The sequence below is a fragment of the Fusarium vanettenii genome (genome assembly GCF_000151355.1).
Source record: "Fusarium vanettenii 77-13-4 chromosome 4 genomic scaffold NECHAsca_3_chr4_2_0, whole genome shotgun sequence".
NCBI lineage: Eukaryota > Fungi > Ascomycota > Sordariomycetes > Hypocreales > Nectriaceae > Fusarium > Fusarium vanettenii.
In genome coordinates, this window is record NW_003315879.1 from 674,799 (window position 1) to 688,006 (window position 13,208).

General features: G+C 53.6%; 5 protein-coding genes across 5 annotated transcripts; 3 read left to right on the forward strand and 2 right to left on the reverse strand.

Annotated features, from left to right (window-relative positions):
- Positions 1 to 842: 842 nt before the first annotated feature.
- NECHADRAFT_92545 (uncharacterized protein) lies at positions 843 to 2,078 on the forward strand (the record flags this gene model as incomplete). The annotated part of the gene is made up of 4 exons (XM_003051538.1): positions 843 to 998; positions 1,054 to 1,427; positions 1,529 to 1,742; positions 1,794 to 2,078. 4 exons carry the CDS (start codon positions 843 to 845, stop codon positions 2,076 to 2,078), a joined length of 1,029 nt encoding a protein of 342 aa, XP_003051584.1.
- A 142-nt stretch (positions 2,079 to 2,220) lies between these two features.
- On the reverse strand, positions 2,221 to 3,700 carry NECHADRAFT_92546 (uncharacterized protein; the record flags this gene model as incomplete). Its single annotated transcript, XM_003051987.1, has 2 exons — positions 2,221 to 2,813; positions 2,872 to 3,700. 2 exons carry the CDS (start codon positions 3,698 to 3,700, stop codon positions 2,221 to 2,223), a joined length of 1,422 nt encoding a protein of 473 aa, XP_003052033.1.
- An 812-nt stretch (positions 3,701 to 4,512) lies between these two features.
- Positions 4,513 to 6,492, forward strand: NECHADRAFT_38764 (uncharacterized protein; the record flags this gene model as incomplete). Its single annotated transcript, XM_003051539.1, has 1 exon — positions 4,513 to 6,492. One exon carries the CDS (start codon positions 4,513 to 4,515, stop codon positions 6,490 to 6,492), a length of 1,980 nt encoding a protein of 659 aa, XP_003051585.1.
- A 300-nt stretch (positions 6,493 to 6,792) lies between these two features.
- On the reverse strand, positions 6,793 to 9,595 carry NECHADRAFT_99954 (uncharacterized protein; the record flags this gene model as incomplete). The annotated part of the gene is made up of 5 exons (XM_003051988.1): positions 6,793 to 7,807; positions 7,865 to 9,114; positions 9,168 to 9,328; positions 9,388 to 9,415; positions 9,479 to 9,595. The coding sequence occupies 5 exons, from the start codon at positions 9,593 to 9,595 to the stop codon at positions 7,021 to 7,023; spliced, it is 2,343 nt and encodes a 780-aa protein (XP_003052034.1). The 3' UTR covers positions 6,793 to 7,020.
- A 1,772-nt stretch (positions 9,596 to 11,367) lies between these two features.
- Positions 11,368 to 13,076, forward strand: NECHADRAFT_68157 (uncharacterized protein). The gene is made up of 2 exons (XM_003051540.1): positions 11,368 to 12,349; positions 12,403 to 13,076. The coding sequence occupies exons 1-2, from the start codon at positions 11,574 to 11,576 to the stop codon at positions 12,794 to 12,796; spliced, it is 1,170 nt and encodes a 389-aa protein (XP_003051586.1). The 5' UTR covers positions 11,368 to 11,573; the 3' UTR covers positions 12,797 to 13,076.
- Positions 13,077 to 13,208: the final 132 nt, after the last annotated feature.

Sequence of the window (13,208 nt, forward strand, 5' to 3'; positions counted from 1 at the left end):
AAATGAACCCGAGAATAGAAAAGTAAGCTCACAATTTAATGCCCAGCGGTTCGCTACGAAATGTGTCGGAACTGTAAGCGAAAATCACCTGTCTTGTGCATCTCCACAGGCCACAGTCGAGATGCCTCACCTACTCAACCGCCAACACCAACACCAACACCAACTGAATAAACTGCAACGCCATCTGCGGGAAATCTTGGACATCTACTTACATCCTATCAGTATCAATCGAATTAAACACACGCCCCCCTGCCTCTGCAAAAAGAAACATCCCACGACACGGCAATTCCTTGCCGAACCTCGACCTGCTAGCAACAAGCCACAGACCCCCAACTGAGACTTTTAATCGCCCGTTTTTACACCCCAAAAATTACATGGATCGAGTTGAGAGGGGGGGGGGGGGCGGCGACCCGGACTTCGGGGATCCGAAGTAACGGAGCCCTTTTCGCTTCTCTCGTTTCTTGTCCTAGCCATGTGGCTCTCAAAAGATTTACAAACTTACCGTATTAGCTAGCGTAGCCTATGAGTAAAATACCACGGTCCGTGGCTCTTCTTTCTTACTCGGTTTCCTTTTCACCCCCTCCCTTACTTTAGGACGAACCGATCCCAGGTTTATCTGATCCGTCCCCATCAGCCGTGAATACAGTCCATGACCCTTTATCAGATCAAGCTCGCCGCTACCTCGTGCCGCTAGTTCCAAGCCCTCACACCCAAAAAGGACCAGGTGTAACCCATTGCCACACCTCGTTGCTCTCTTCTTATCGTCCTTTCAAACCCTCCTCCCCTCTGAGCTGGACTCTCCCCTCACCCTGACTCTATAATCCTCAGAAAAATCCATCATCATGGCTGTCGACGTCTTTGCGGTTCCCGTCTTCCTCGTCATCTTCCGAGAGACTCTCGAGACTGTCATCATCGTCTCGGTCTTGCTTGCTTTCCTCAAGCAGACTCTTGATGGTCCCAATGGCGATATCAAGGTGTACAAGCAGCTTAGACGCCAGGTAAGCCACCACTCCTCCACCCTTCCACAACTCACGATGCTAACACAGCTCATAGGTCTGGCTCGGTACCGGTATAGGCTTCTTCATCTGCATGATCGTTGCCGCCGCCCTCATCGGCGTCTTCTACACCGTTGGCAGCAACTCGTGGGCCAAGAACGAGTACTATTACGAGGGTGCCTTTTCCCTCTTCGCCGCCATCATCATCTCCATCATGGGTGCTGCTCTGCTTCGTGTGGGTAAGATGCAGGCCAAGTGGCGCGTCAAGCTCGCCAAGGCCCTTGAGTCTCCCCTCAAGGCCGGTTCCAAGGGCTGGTTCAAGAAGTCGCTCGAGAAGTACGCCATGTTCGTCCTTCCCTTCATCACCGTCCTGCGTGAGGGTATCGAGGCTGTCGTCTTCGTTGCTGGTGTGTCCTTCTCCGCCTCGGCCAAGTCCATTCCCCTGCCCACCATCGTCGGCCTTATTGCTGGCTCCCTCGTTGGTTACGTTCTGTACAAGTAAGTTTGCTTCCCAATCTTCAGCCGCCTTCAAGTGCTGACTGCTTCAGGGGTGGTTCGAGCACCAAGCTCCAGCTCTTCCTTGTCGCCTCGACCTGCCTTCTGTATCTCGTCGGTGCTGGTCTCTTCTCTCGCTCCGTCTGGGCCTTCGAGTTGGCCAAGTGGAACGAGTACATTGGCGGCGAGGCTGACGAGTTTGGCAATGGCCCTGGCTCATATGATATTGACCAGAGCGTCTGGCACGTCAATGTAAGATAACCCTTCTTCCACCTTGACTCTCTCCCTTCTGACTCCTTCAAGTGCTGTGCCTCTACCGATACCATCCAGAACGGCTGGAGCATCTTCAACGCCATCCTGGGCTGGACCAACTCGGCCACTTATGGCTCCGTCATCTCGTACAACCTGTACTGGATCTGCGTCATGATCGGTTTCATCATCATGCGGTTCCACGAGACCCACGGCCGATGGCCCTTGATGAAGGCCAAGGCCCCTGCTGCCGCTGTCAACGATACCGAGAGCCATGACAGCTCTACCGTTCCCAAGAACATCCCCACCGAGAAGACCACCACCGTTGGATCGGCGTAAGGAGGAAGACGAAAGTGACAAATTGAAGCACATCTAGCGTGTAATCATGTGCGATTCGGTTCGCCTTCTCTATTCTTCATGAGTTCATCTCAGTCTATTTACCAAAACACGCAACAACAAGCAAGTCTTGTTTTCCTCTTAATCAACTCTCAGGGGTCCAGTCCCACTCTTCAGCCGTGAACATGGCCTTGGCCATACGGTCCACGTAGAATGCTCCCTCGTGTCGTAGTCTTTGATCGTTTGCAATGGCCCTCGTGAATGCAAATCGTTTGGCTGGTGCGTCGTTGTTGGAAACTTGGTCCTGCAGGGGCACCCACGAGGTTTCGGCTCGCTGCTTCTTCCAACTTGCATAGGATATTGGAACGACGTTGGCCGATAACATTGAGCGCAAGTATCCCACGATGGGCTCGAGTCGTACCCGCAGCCCGCAGTTAGTGTGGTGCTTGTCGACTTGGTAACTGGGACACTGCTGCAGCGCTGATAACAGTTCCTCGACTTCGACCATGGCTGTGTCGGGAACTGTATTCAGCGATGCTGGACTGTAGTCAACCAAGAATAGCAAGTTCTTGCCAACGAAGAACTTGAGCATCTGGCCAAGCTGGAACGAGTCACATGCTGCGCTGGAATCATATCCAAGCTTGCACTGCCTCTCGCGAGATGAAAACAATGTAAGAAAGTGACGTTGAACAGAAGCGATGGTGTTGAGTATGCACTCCCGCCGGAATCGAAGCTCCTCTACTCACAATCAGTCCTTTACTCTCTGTAACCCTGTTCCACCCAGTCCGAGGCTTACCTTCTATACCATCTGGCAAGTTCCACCAAGCAGCAGGCAGATCTGCGTCAGGGTCATGAAATTCGCTCCATAGAGTTGATCCCCGCATAATCAGTTCTCGGGTTGACTGCTGCAGGCGCATCGGCTGTCCCAACAGCCAGGCGACAAGAATCTTCTGGCGAAGCACTTGCTCCGTGTCTGTAGACTTCCCGTCCTCTGTCCGTAGAGGCTTGTTGGACGTCAGAGGCCACTTGAACTTGAGTTCTGTGTTCAAAACGCGGGCCACGGCTGCCACACAGTCGAACCGATCAGCAACGATGGCCAAGGTCGTGACATATGACATAGTTCCGCGTGAAGTTTTCGGGGGCTTCTGGTGAATAATGTTCAAGATGTCCTCCATGGCATTCTCCCGACCTGCCGCTTGAGTGGCATCGTCATCATCCGTGATGGGAATCCAGGGTAGATCCTGGATGTCTGCCTCCCCTGGCTTGATCTTCAACTGCGCAAGCTTCTCATGGGCATCCGATATAATCCTGGCTTCTCGGAACTGAGAATTCGAGAGCAGGTTGGAAAAGTACTTGGAGTGCTTCTTCAGGACCGCCAGGCTGACACGATATGCCACCCGAACCTTTGACTTCAGATCCGAAGGCTTGGGAGGTTGAGTCCCAGCCTTTCTGCTAGCGGCAACGGCAGCCTTGCGAGATTTTTTGAGAGTGCTGATAGAAGTCTCAAAGGTCACATCCAGAACAATGTCTCCGGCAGCATCGACATCAACTGTCCGAGGAAGATCTCTCTTAGAAGCTTCTGACCCGTCCGCCTCGGCGGGTGCTGCAGTGCCGGACTCGCCCATTTGACAGGTGATGGGTATTTTTCGACATGAGAGATGTCAGCCTGTTTAGAGGCGTGGGAGTGTATAGACCGGAGGGCACAACGGCTGTAGCTGAACGAAGCCTCGTCGTGATAAAACTGATGAAATTGATAAAGATGCTGGCGGTCGAATGACGTTTCTTCACTCTGCCAGGCGGTACGTATCCGTTGTACCTACCTACCGCCTTTCCAACGCCAGGGGATCGGAGCCTACAGTGACGCACTAAAGTCAAAGACTGTGCGCCCGCAAGTCGTTAATTTTAGCGATTGCAACGGGGTATCGGCCCCTGAAATCCCGACGTGGCCCCTGCCAAATTGGCCTGGAGCATGGCAACCGTGTCCTCTGGTTGGTCAGATGTTATATACCGAGGAGCGATCCCGGCCGGGACGGCTCCACCCTGGAAATCGTTGTCCATCCATCATCGTCACTTTTCAACAACCAACAAACAGGGCTGAGCCAGATCTTGCACCTTTTCTTTACCAACTCGTCTGTGCAACGACGGGTGCCTCGACGAAGCTCTTGCGATTCACTCAAGAGCAGAAAAGACCAACGCCATCATTGCCAACAAGGCACCTCTACCCCGAACTAAAACTGGCACCCTGTCCATGCCCTCTCAACAACCTCCGTCCTGAGCCGCCGATATCCTCTCGTCACCCCCTGTTCCCTCCGCTAAGGCAGCCCGAAGCTCAGCAACTCGCCCCATGGCTCTGCAGACAGCAACCTGCACAGCGCTCCGGTTTTCCAAGGGACCCTGATGATCGAGGACTGGCAATTCTAGGCACTCTTCTTCGACAATGGCTCCATTTACACATCCCGCCTCGACTCCCGCGATCCGGCTTCTTAGGTCCACGTCGACTGGCCACTCTCCGAATTGCGTCAATATCCGACTGTTCAGCTGCAATGGCAGGACCAACGCGCTGCGCCGGTTACACAACCTGTCTGGAAAGAGCAATTGCTCGCGATTCTCTGCGGCATATTCGACGTGGGCGACTTCATCCGAGGAATCACGACATCTCCGGTCTAAGCGCCCGAAACTACACGCAGGCCGAATATCCCCGTCGTTCGCCGAGATAGAATCGCGACGAGAATTCCATACATACTTCGTAACACATCTCCCTTCCTCATCGGTTCATCCCGACTCTCGCATCCGAGGGCCTGGTCACAAGCTACCTCGCGATGCCTCGACCCCTCACACTCCGAGCCCCGGATCGGCCCCCGCCGTCTCCCCGCCTTATATCCCGTCAACCCGAGACTTGACTGTGGTGCGCATTCCAATGCGCCGAGCGAAACATCACTTGGGAGTTGCAACAGCTCGAGGAAGCCGTCCATATAATGAGGATAGAGACCAGGCTGGCACCATCAGCCTTCCAGCATTTGCCAAGAGGGCGCCTAGGAGTGTCCAGCAGAAGCCTGGAGAAGCAACAGCAGCCGACAGTGCTTGGGGAGACCCTCAGATCTTCTACTTTGGCGTATTTGACGGTCATGGAGGATTTCAATGCGCTGATTTTGTCCGCGACGAACTACCCGGCTATATCGAGAGGGCGTCGGAGGAATTCGGCTTGCAGAGCAGTTTGCGCAAGAAGAAGCCAGGTCGGGAGAACACCATTCACAACCACCACCATGACCATAAGCATAAGATGCGATTATCAAAACCTCCAGCAACCAAGAAGGAGGCTCTCGATGCGGTTCACATGAAAGGACCCGAGGAAGTCAAAAAAGATGTCAAGATGACCGATCCCCAGTATGATAGTGTTTCTGACAAACCCATACATGGAGAACCAATGCACAGCGCAACTTCGCCGCCTGCTGAGGTCTCGGATCTTTCCAAAGCCATTCGAATGGAGAAGAACCTGGTCAAGGAGTACAGGGATACCATTGGCGGCTACTTTAGGCGCTTTCACCCTGAACACTTTGTTCTGTCGAAGGAAAATCCAGGGGAAGGGCATAAGATCACGATAGAGTCAGTTCTTACCTACGCTTTCTTGCGAGCCGACCTCGACTTTGTGTCAGCTCAGGCGCAAAAGGCAGACCCCGATGATTCGAGGGTGGGAGACACACCTTTGAACAACGACGAGGTCTTTGGTAGCCCTGCGACACCGACTGGACATGATATTGGGGGTCCTACACGCTTCAAGGGGGGTTCTACAGCCTCGATCGCTCTCATCTCTACACCTACTCCTGCTCCCTTCTGGCATCCTGCTGCACAGTCTACACTCCTCTGTGCCCACGTGGGTGACAGCCGTATCTTGCTCTGCGATACTGCTACCGGCCTCGCCCAGCCCCTGACGTCGGATCATCATCCTAGCAGCCCAACAGAGAGTCGCAGGTTACGACGTTATGCGCCGGCCGGGTCGATGGTCTCGGGCGATAGCTTCGGCGAGGAACGTATCGCCGGCTTGGCCAACAGCCGCGCCTTCGGTGACATGAAGAGCAAACGGATCGGTGTTTCGGCTGAGCCCGAGCTCACTCGCGTCGAGATGGGACCGGCTCAGTACTCGTTCCTCGTCCTAATGACAGACGGTATCTCGGGCACGCTTAGTGACCAGGAGATCGTCGACGTGGTCAAGGAGGCTCGCACGCCCGAGGAGGGTGCCCAAAACATTGTCGCGTATGCCACCGAGGTTTCCTCTGACGGCGACAACGCTACCTGCCAGGTTGTCCGTCTCGGCGGCTGGGAGCGTCGATCCGAAGGCGGTCTCGGCAGTCTGGGCACCAAGGAGATTCGCGACGCGCGCATTGCAGAGGCCCAAGACCCACGGAGAGTCAGGAAGTAATGACGGTCTCGAAACTGGCCAATACCAAGTGAATTATCCGTGCTGGTGCAACGGTTGAGGAAATATCTGGGCAGATGAGCATCTATCTAGCATGTCTTGTATCTCCAGCACTTACTGTACTTTTTTGCTTTTCTTATTTGCAATCGCATGGGACTAGGAGTTGAGGGGCTACATCATAGCGAAAGAGCAAGCGCTTGCTTGGGGAGGGAGAAATCATCAGCGTCACTTGATCATATCTGACTTTTGAAAGACCCCCTGGCTGGTGGTCAGAGTTTACAGCATCGTATCCACGGTCATGTGTGATCTTTGTGTCTTTATATTCACTAGACAAGAATACCTACTTGAATACCCTCCTCTACGACAAACCATCTCTCTTTCTTTTGGTATTGGATATCACAACGGCCGTATACAAATCATTCCTGCCTGAACCCGATCCAATCCCAGTCCCCATTGACCCACGCCAACCACGCGATCTTCATGTATCATATCGCTATGCACTGTTAATTTTCCGTTGGGGGTAGTTGTTGTCTAGTATCCGTGATTCTGACCAGGGTACTGACCCCAAGATGGCGGGGGTTGCTGGCCGGGAGGTCCATCATAGCCACCCTGTTGACCGTAAGGGGGATATTGAGAACCTCCGTAACCCGGGCCTCCGTATTGCTGAGGAGGAGGTGCTCCGTACTGTCCAGGGGGAGGGCCACCATATTGTCCGGGAGGTGGACCGCCGTACTGGCCTGGAGGCGGAGCGCCGTATCCTTGGGGCGGAGTAGGGCCTCCATAGCCACCATAAGATGGCTGAGGCGGAGCGTTGTAGCCGCCGGGAGGACCCTGTTGGTAACCGGTGTCCGATCCCCCGTAACTGGGGTTCTGGCCATAGTCAAATGAGGTCTGGCTGGGCGGCGCCGGCGAGGTAGACATATAGTTCTTTCCTGGATCACCATCCTTGCCCTCCATGGCATCGAGATCACGGGTCTTAACGTGTGACCACAAGGAGCCCGCGACCTTGCCGTGGCCAAGGTTGGACATATCGCCAAAGGTACCATGGTTGCAGCCAGCACCTCCACTACCACCACCGCGGTGCGCGCTCTGGTTAAGGATATGGTTCTTGTGGTTCTTAACAGACTCGGAAGAAAGGAGGTGGGCAAGCTCGTGGCGTCGAGGATGTTCATCTGCCCACTTCTTCACTGTCCTGTACATGTCACGTTGGATCTCAACGTGCTCGTCGCGGGCGGCAGGATGGTGGAATGCACGAAGCACATCGTTGCAGATCTCGTCGACGGAGACACGGGGGTTCTCCCAGGCATAGAGAACGCGCCTGTAGCTGGTTAGTATACTGCTCAGGGTTGTGGGTAACAGCTCAGATGTTACTTACGGGACAGTGTACTGCAGAATAGTAGCGGCGATACGACCAGCGCATGAGTTAAGGATGTTGGTAAAGTGATCCTTGGACAACATGGAATGAGTGGGGTCATCGCATCGAGGGTTGTCCCAAGGCTCATATTGAGAATTGGCGCTGGCAGTGATGACACCAGACGAGCCATCCTTGAGGACCTTGGAGACCTGGTTGATAATAGGTCGGATGAAGGGGGCGAGGAGGCCCAAAATAAAGGCAGTCAAAGTCTCGCTGATCTTCTCGAGCAGCTTCTCAAGGCCAGGAACCTTGGCGATTCCACGGCTGATAGCCTTGACAACCTTGTCTCTGAATTCGAGAATGGGGTAGATCTGGCCGGCAACCTTGACGGGATCAAAGTTGGGGCTCATACCGGGAACTTGGTTAGCGTTGTCCCGGGACAAGTCGCCTCGAGTTCCCTGATAACTCCTGTTCTGCCTCTCCTGGGCCTCAGAGTTGGCCTGGAGGTCTCTGGCTTGAGAAGCAAAGCCGTCACCGACACCGGGAAGCTTCGATACCAGACCGACGAAGTCGGTTGGTGTAGAGGAGATTCCAAGGAAGCCACCAAACAGGGACCTCTCGCTGCTGCCGCCGTTTCCGCCGCTTTTAGTTCCCTCGGCGTTCTTGAGAGCAATGTCGACTTCGTCGACCTCAGACTGGGTAAAGTGATCCGAAGCTTCTCCAATAACGGAGTGAAGGAAGTCGACAGCTCCAAAGGTACCAGTAACAAGGGGGTAGACGCGCTTGCCGTGGAGGTTGATTTCGGTTCCCGCACCGCAGTGAGGGAAGACGGAGTGGTAGCCAAGCTCACGGAGGGCAAGCTCGCAGTAGTTGCTGTGGGCGCTGAAATCCTCCATGGTGTGCAGAGCCTGGCCCAGACATCGGAGGGCCTCGCAAAGGTCCTCCTCTCTTCCCTTCTTGGCACCATTGGTGTAGAGGCGGCCGAAATGGATGCTGCGCGCAAAGCTGAATCGCAGATAAGCCGCGCTGGTCGCCCAGTTGCCGTTCTCGTTCGCGATATAATTCTTCATGCCAGTGCGAGGGTCTATCTGCGTCTCTATCTTTTCGACAGGTCCGCGCAACCGTTTATCGAAAGTGCGAGCGTCGACGCCATCTCCGTAGCCAAGAGGGTTGTCGATGTGTTCCTCTGGGCGATAGACACCAAGACGGTCTGCGGTCACCTCGAACTCTTCAGTGGCATAGCCGTGAGCCATGAAAGACAGTACCCAAACCTGCCGAGGTTAGACGATAAATATTGTTGGGCGCATCTAGCGCGGGTCCGTACCAGAATGCGAATCGTCTCTGCGTTAACGCCCTTCAAGCTGCCGATATCGACGGCCTGGGAATAGTCACGCAGCCAATTTCCAAAGTAAGTACGCTTGATAAGCATCGAAGTCCATTTCTTTCCGTTAAGAAAGGCGATCGTCTCGAGCATATCCTCAATGTCTAGACGTGGTGTAAGCAACATGTGACGAAACAGGTGCTTGGAGGGGTAGCTTGCTCACCTCCATGACGCCAATTGTGTCCTTCGACCTAGATGGCGAATGCGCGCGTTAATAAAGACCTCGGCGACAGCTGCCAAGGATCAGTACAAACCTGAGCGATTGAGGGAATGTTTCCAGCTCCAAAGGCGTTGGCTTTGCCGGGTAACAGGATGAGGCAGACCGCGAAGAGTAGCAGCCACGAGCCCCGCGGCAAGGAAAATGACGGCATGGTGGTAACGCAGCCCTACAGCGCGGGGTTATAGAATACAAGGGTCGCGATAGAGGGGAGATAGGAGTATCGTATCGGTTCGTCAGAGGAGCAGGAGGGGAAATCAGAAGAAGAGAAGAGGGGAGAAGAGGTTTAAGAGCTGACTTGAGTGCAAAGGGAAGAGGCGGCGCACAAGCTAAAGGGCAGAAGGTGACGATAAGTGGTTGCCACTTGATGACGGATTTGCTGTGGCTGGTTGCTATGCGCAAGAGTCCGAGGTGCCCTGCCGAGACGCTCTTCGGGCTTGGCTGCTACAGTACAGCTCACTTTGGGCGGCCATGGATTTCCACTCTCAGGTGTCTTTGCGCCAGGCCCCATGATCATCCTGTCGTCCTCACCTCAGCCTTGGCAGCCTGCGTTAGCTGTACCAGGCTGCGGCCTCTGAGTGGCTTGAGAGGCCTCTCGCGACCCAAGACTTGAGCTTGCGAGTCCACAGCCTGTGGCTTTGCGACGTTGTCAGAGGCCCAGCCAAGACAATCCGACCCGCTGACTGCCGTCTCAGCCGTTCACAGTATCACCAACTGAATGTTCATTGTTTTCAGTGCGACCGCTTTTTTTTATATTAATGATGCCCAAGCTATTTCTATTTCTATTTCGCTAGAGCCCGTGTTTCGTTTGTCACTCGTAGCCGACGATAGGCGATTCACTACCAATCACTAACACAAGAAGGAACTTGACCTGAATACTGAACAGAAGAGAAAGCTTCCACCATCAGTTCGTCCTTGCCCATATCAACTACATTTTTGTCGCATTCAGTGTGCCCTAATCACCACCCCGTCCGAAACGAGTCCGTCACTGGCCACCGCTTACTCGTTCGATACATGCCTCGGTTGCGAATAAGAATAAGCATCTTCCCAAGGAGCTGACGAGCATGATTGTGGACTCGTCAGCAAAAGCTCAACCTCGACATGCAAGTCGATCTGCGCCATGCATGAGCTAACACGCTTGTGGCTGAGGGAGGTGACACGCGGAATTGGAGGAGGGAGCTGATGGCATGGATGTCAATGCCTCAGCCAGAGACAAACTTCCTTAACATTGAATCAGAAACAAGAGGTAAACAGTTATGAAAAGAAGTGGAGGCAGCTCTGATTCTATCCATCCTCAACGACTAGAGGCAGATCCGGATCGTTCGGAAAATACCCCCTGACATTAGTTCGAGAATTGGAGCTGCAAGACACGGTTTTCATCTCGGAGCCATCACCAAATATCCCCTGCTCGGACGATTCGGAAGTTCAAGACTCCGATGCGCGCGTCGTCAGGGCTGTCTGCTTGTCTGTCCGCCTCTTCCAGCGTCCCGGTCGAGGCAGTCAATAACAAGAGCGAGGCATCGTGATACCTGATCAATACTGATTGATTGCGATAGATCTTTAATTTCCTGGATAGGAAATTCAGCCTCTCTCACGCTAGCCAGCTTACAGTATCACCATCTTGGATAGCTCCGATGAGCTGTGATCAACTTGAACGCATCATGAGCCACCTCCACTCCCATGAGGCCAATCGCCCACCGCTCATTAGGTAGGATACTAATCACGCCGAGCTCGTCGTTCCGGCAAATAATCTGAGTCCCAAGTCTTTACCCCGTGGCACCCGTCAATGTGGCCTTATTTGCGGTCATTGTAGCGCCACTCCGCTGCTAACACGGATGGGGATCCTCATTAAAAAAACCACCCTGGACCCCTGCGACTCCAACTTTGCCGCCCTTCCATTCCGTTCAGCAATTGCTGCCTCGATATAAACTCCCCCATCCGTTCCTTTACGTTTCAATCGCAATTGCTTTGCCCCCCTTTCGCTTCTCGTCCTCGTGCTTCACCCATTCTTGGCTGGCACCGCGAGGATAGTCTCCTAGTTGAGCGCCATTTGATCACATCGATCTTCAATTGTAGTCTCGACTTTCACTCATTCGTTCCCACCTGTTTGTTATCTCCACCGCCGCTTCAACATGCCGTCGCGAACCCTTCCAACCTTTACCCGTGCCGAGGTCGAAGCACACAACTCCAAGACTTCCTGCTACGTCTCCATTGGCAACAAGGTCTATGATGTGACCGATTTCGCCGATGATCACCCCGGCGGCGCTGATCTTGTCCTCGACTACGCCGGCCGCGATATCAAAGAGATCCTCGAGGATCCGGATTCCCACGAACACTCCGAAGCCGCCTACGACGTCCTCGACGACTCTCTTGTCGGCTTCCTCATTTCCGAAAAGTCCGCCAATGGTCATGCTAATGTCCATGCCAATGGAAATGGAAATGCCAACGGCAATGGAGTTGCCAAGGTGGCCAACGGCGATGCCACTACCAACGGCGAGACTTATGTCCACCCTCGAACCGGAATGTCCTGCGCCGAGGACTTGAGCAAGGATACGGACTTCGACAACGATTACAAGAGGCACAAGTTCCTTGATCTGAGCAGGCCCCTCTTCCCTCAAATCTGGTTCGGTGGCTTCTCGAAGGAGTTCTACCTTGACCAGGTTCATCGCCCACGCCACTATAAGGGCGGCCAGTCTGCGCCTCTGTTCGGAAACTTCCTCGAGCCTCTCTCCAAGACCCCTTGGTGGGTGATTCCCACCGTCTGGGGACCTTGCGTCATGTATGCCGTCTACCTGGCTTCCCAGGGCTATGACAACCAGCTCTACACTGCCGGGTACTTTGCGTTTGGATTCTGGTTCTGGTCTATTATCGAATACGTCCTGCACCGATTCCTGTTCCACCTCGACTAGTAAGTGCCTATGACTTCAGATATCATATGATTTCGTGCTGACTTGGCTTTAGCTATCTGCCCGACAACCGTGTTGGCATTACGCTGCACTTCTTGCTCCATGGCATTCATCACTACCTCCCCATGGACAAGTATCGCCTTGTCATGCCTCCCACGCTCTTTGTGGTCTTGGCTTACCCTTTCTGGCATTTCGCACATGCCGTCTTTTCGTACAGCTGGCATGCTGCTACCGGAGCTTTTGCCGGTGGTCTCTTTGGCTACATCTGCTACGATTTGACGCACTACTTCCTTCACCACCAGAACCTCCCTCTTTGGTACAAGGAACTCAAGAAGTACCATCTTGCTCATCACTTCCTCGACTACGAACTCGGTTTCGGCGTCACGAGCAAGTTCTGGGACTCCATTTTTGGCACTGAGCTCATCTACAATGTCAAAAAGACAAACTAAGTTGATTCATCTTGCATATGCCTTTACTGCCCAGCTTTAGAAAATCAGTTTCTGGGCAGAGTAAATATTGTCTGACTACAAAGTATGGGGTTCTGATTGATGGGAGTTTGGGAGTCAGACGAAAGCAATCATGATTGAGGGACGGTAACGAGCTTTGCCAGGAGCAGGGCATTTTACGACGGCAAAGATTTCTTATGGATAGTTTTAATGCTCGGGACTGTACGCTTGATGGTAAAGCTAGTATTGGAGAAACAAATAATAATCGATCGTTATTCACACCATCTATCACTTGTCACATACATCTCGTTTACTTGCGTTGAGGCCGCTGAGGCCTGATCTCTAGTCTGGCCCGGCGTGGCCGACGTGGAGATTGCGGTGAGTGCCACGTGGCAGATCACGTGAAAAAGTTTGC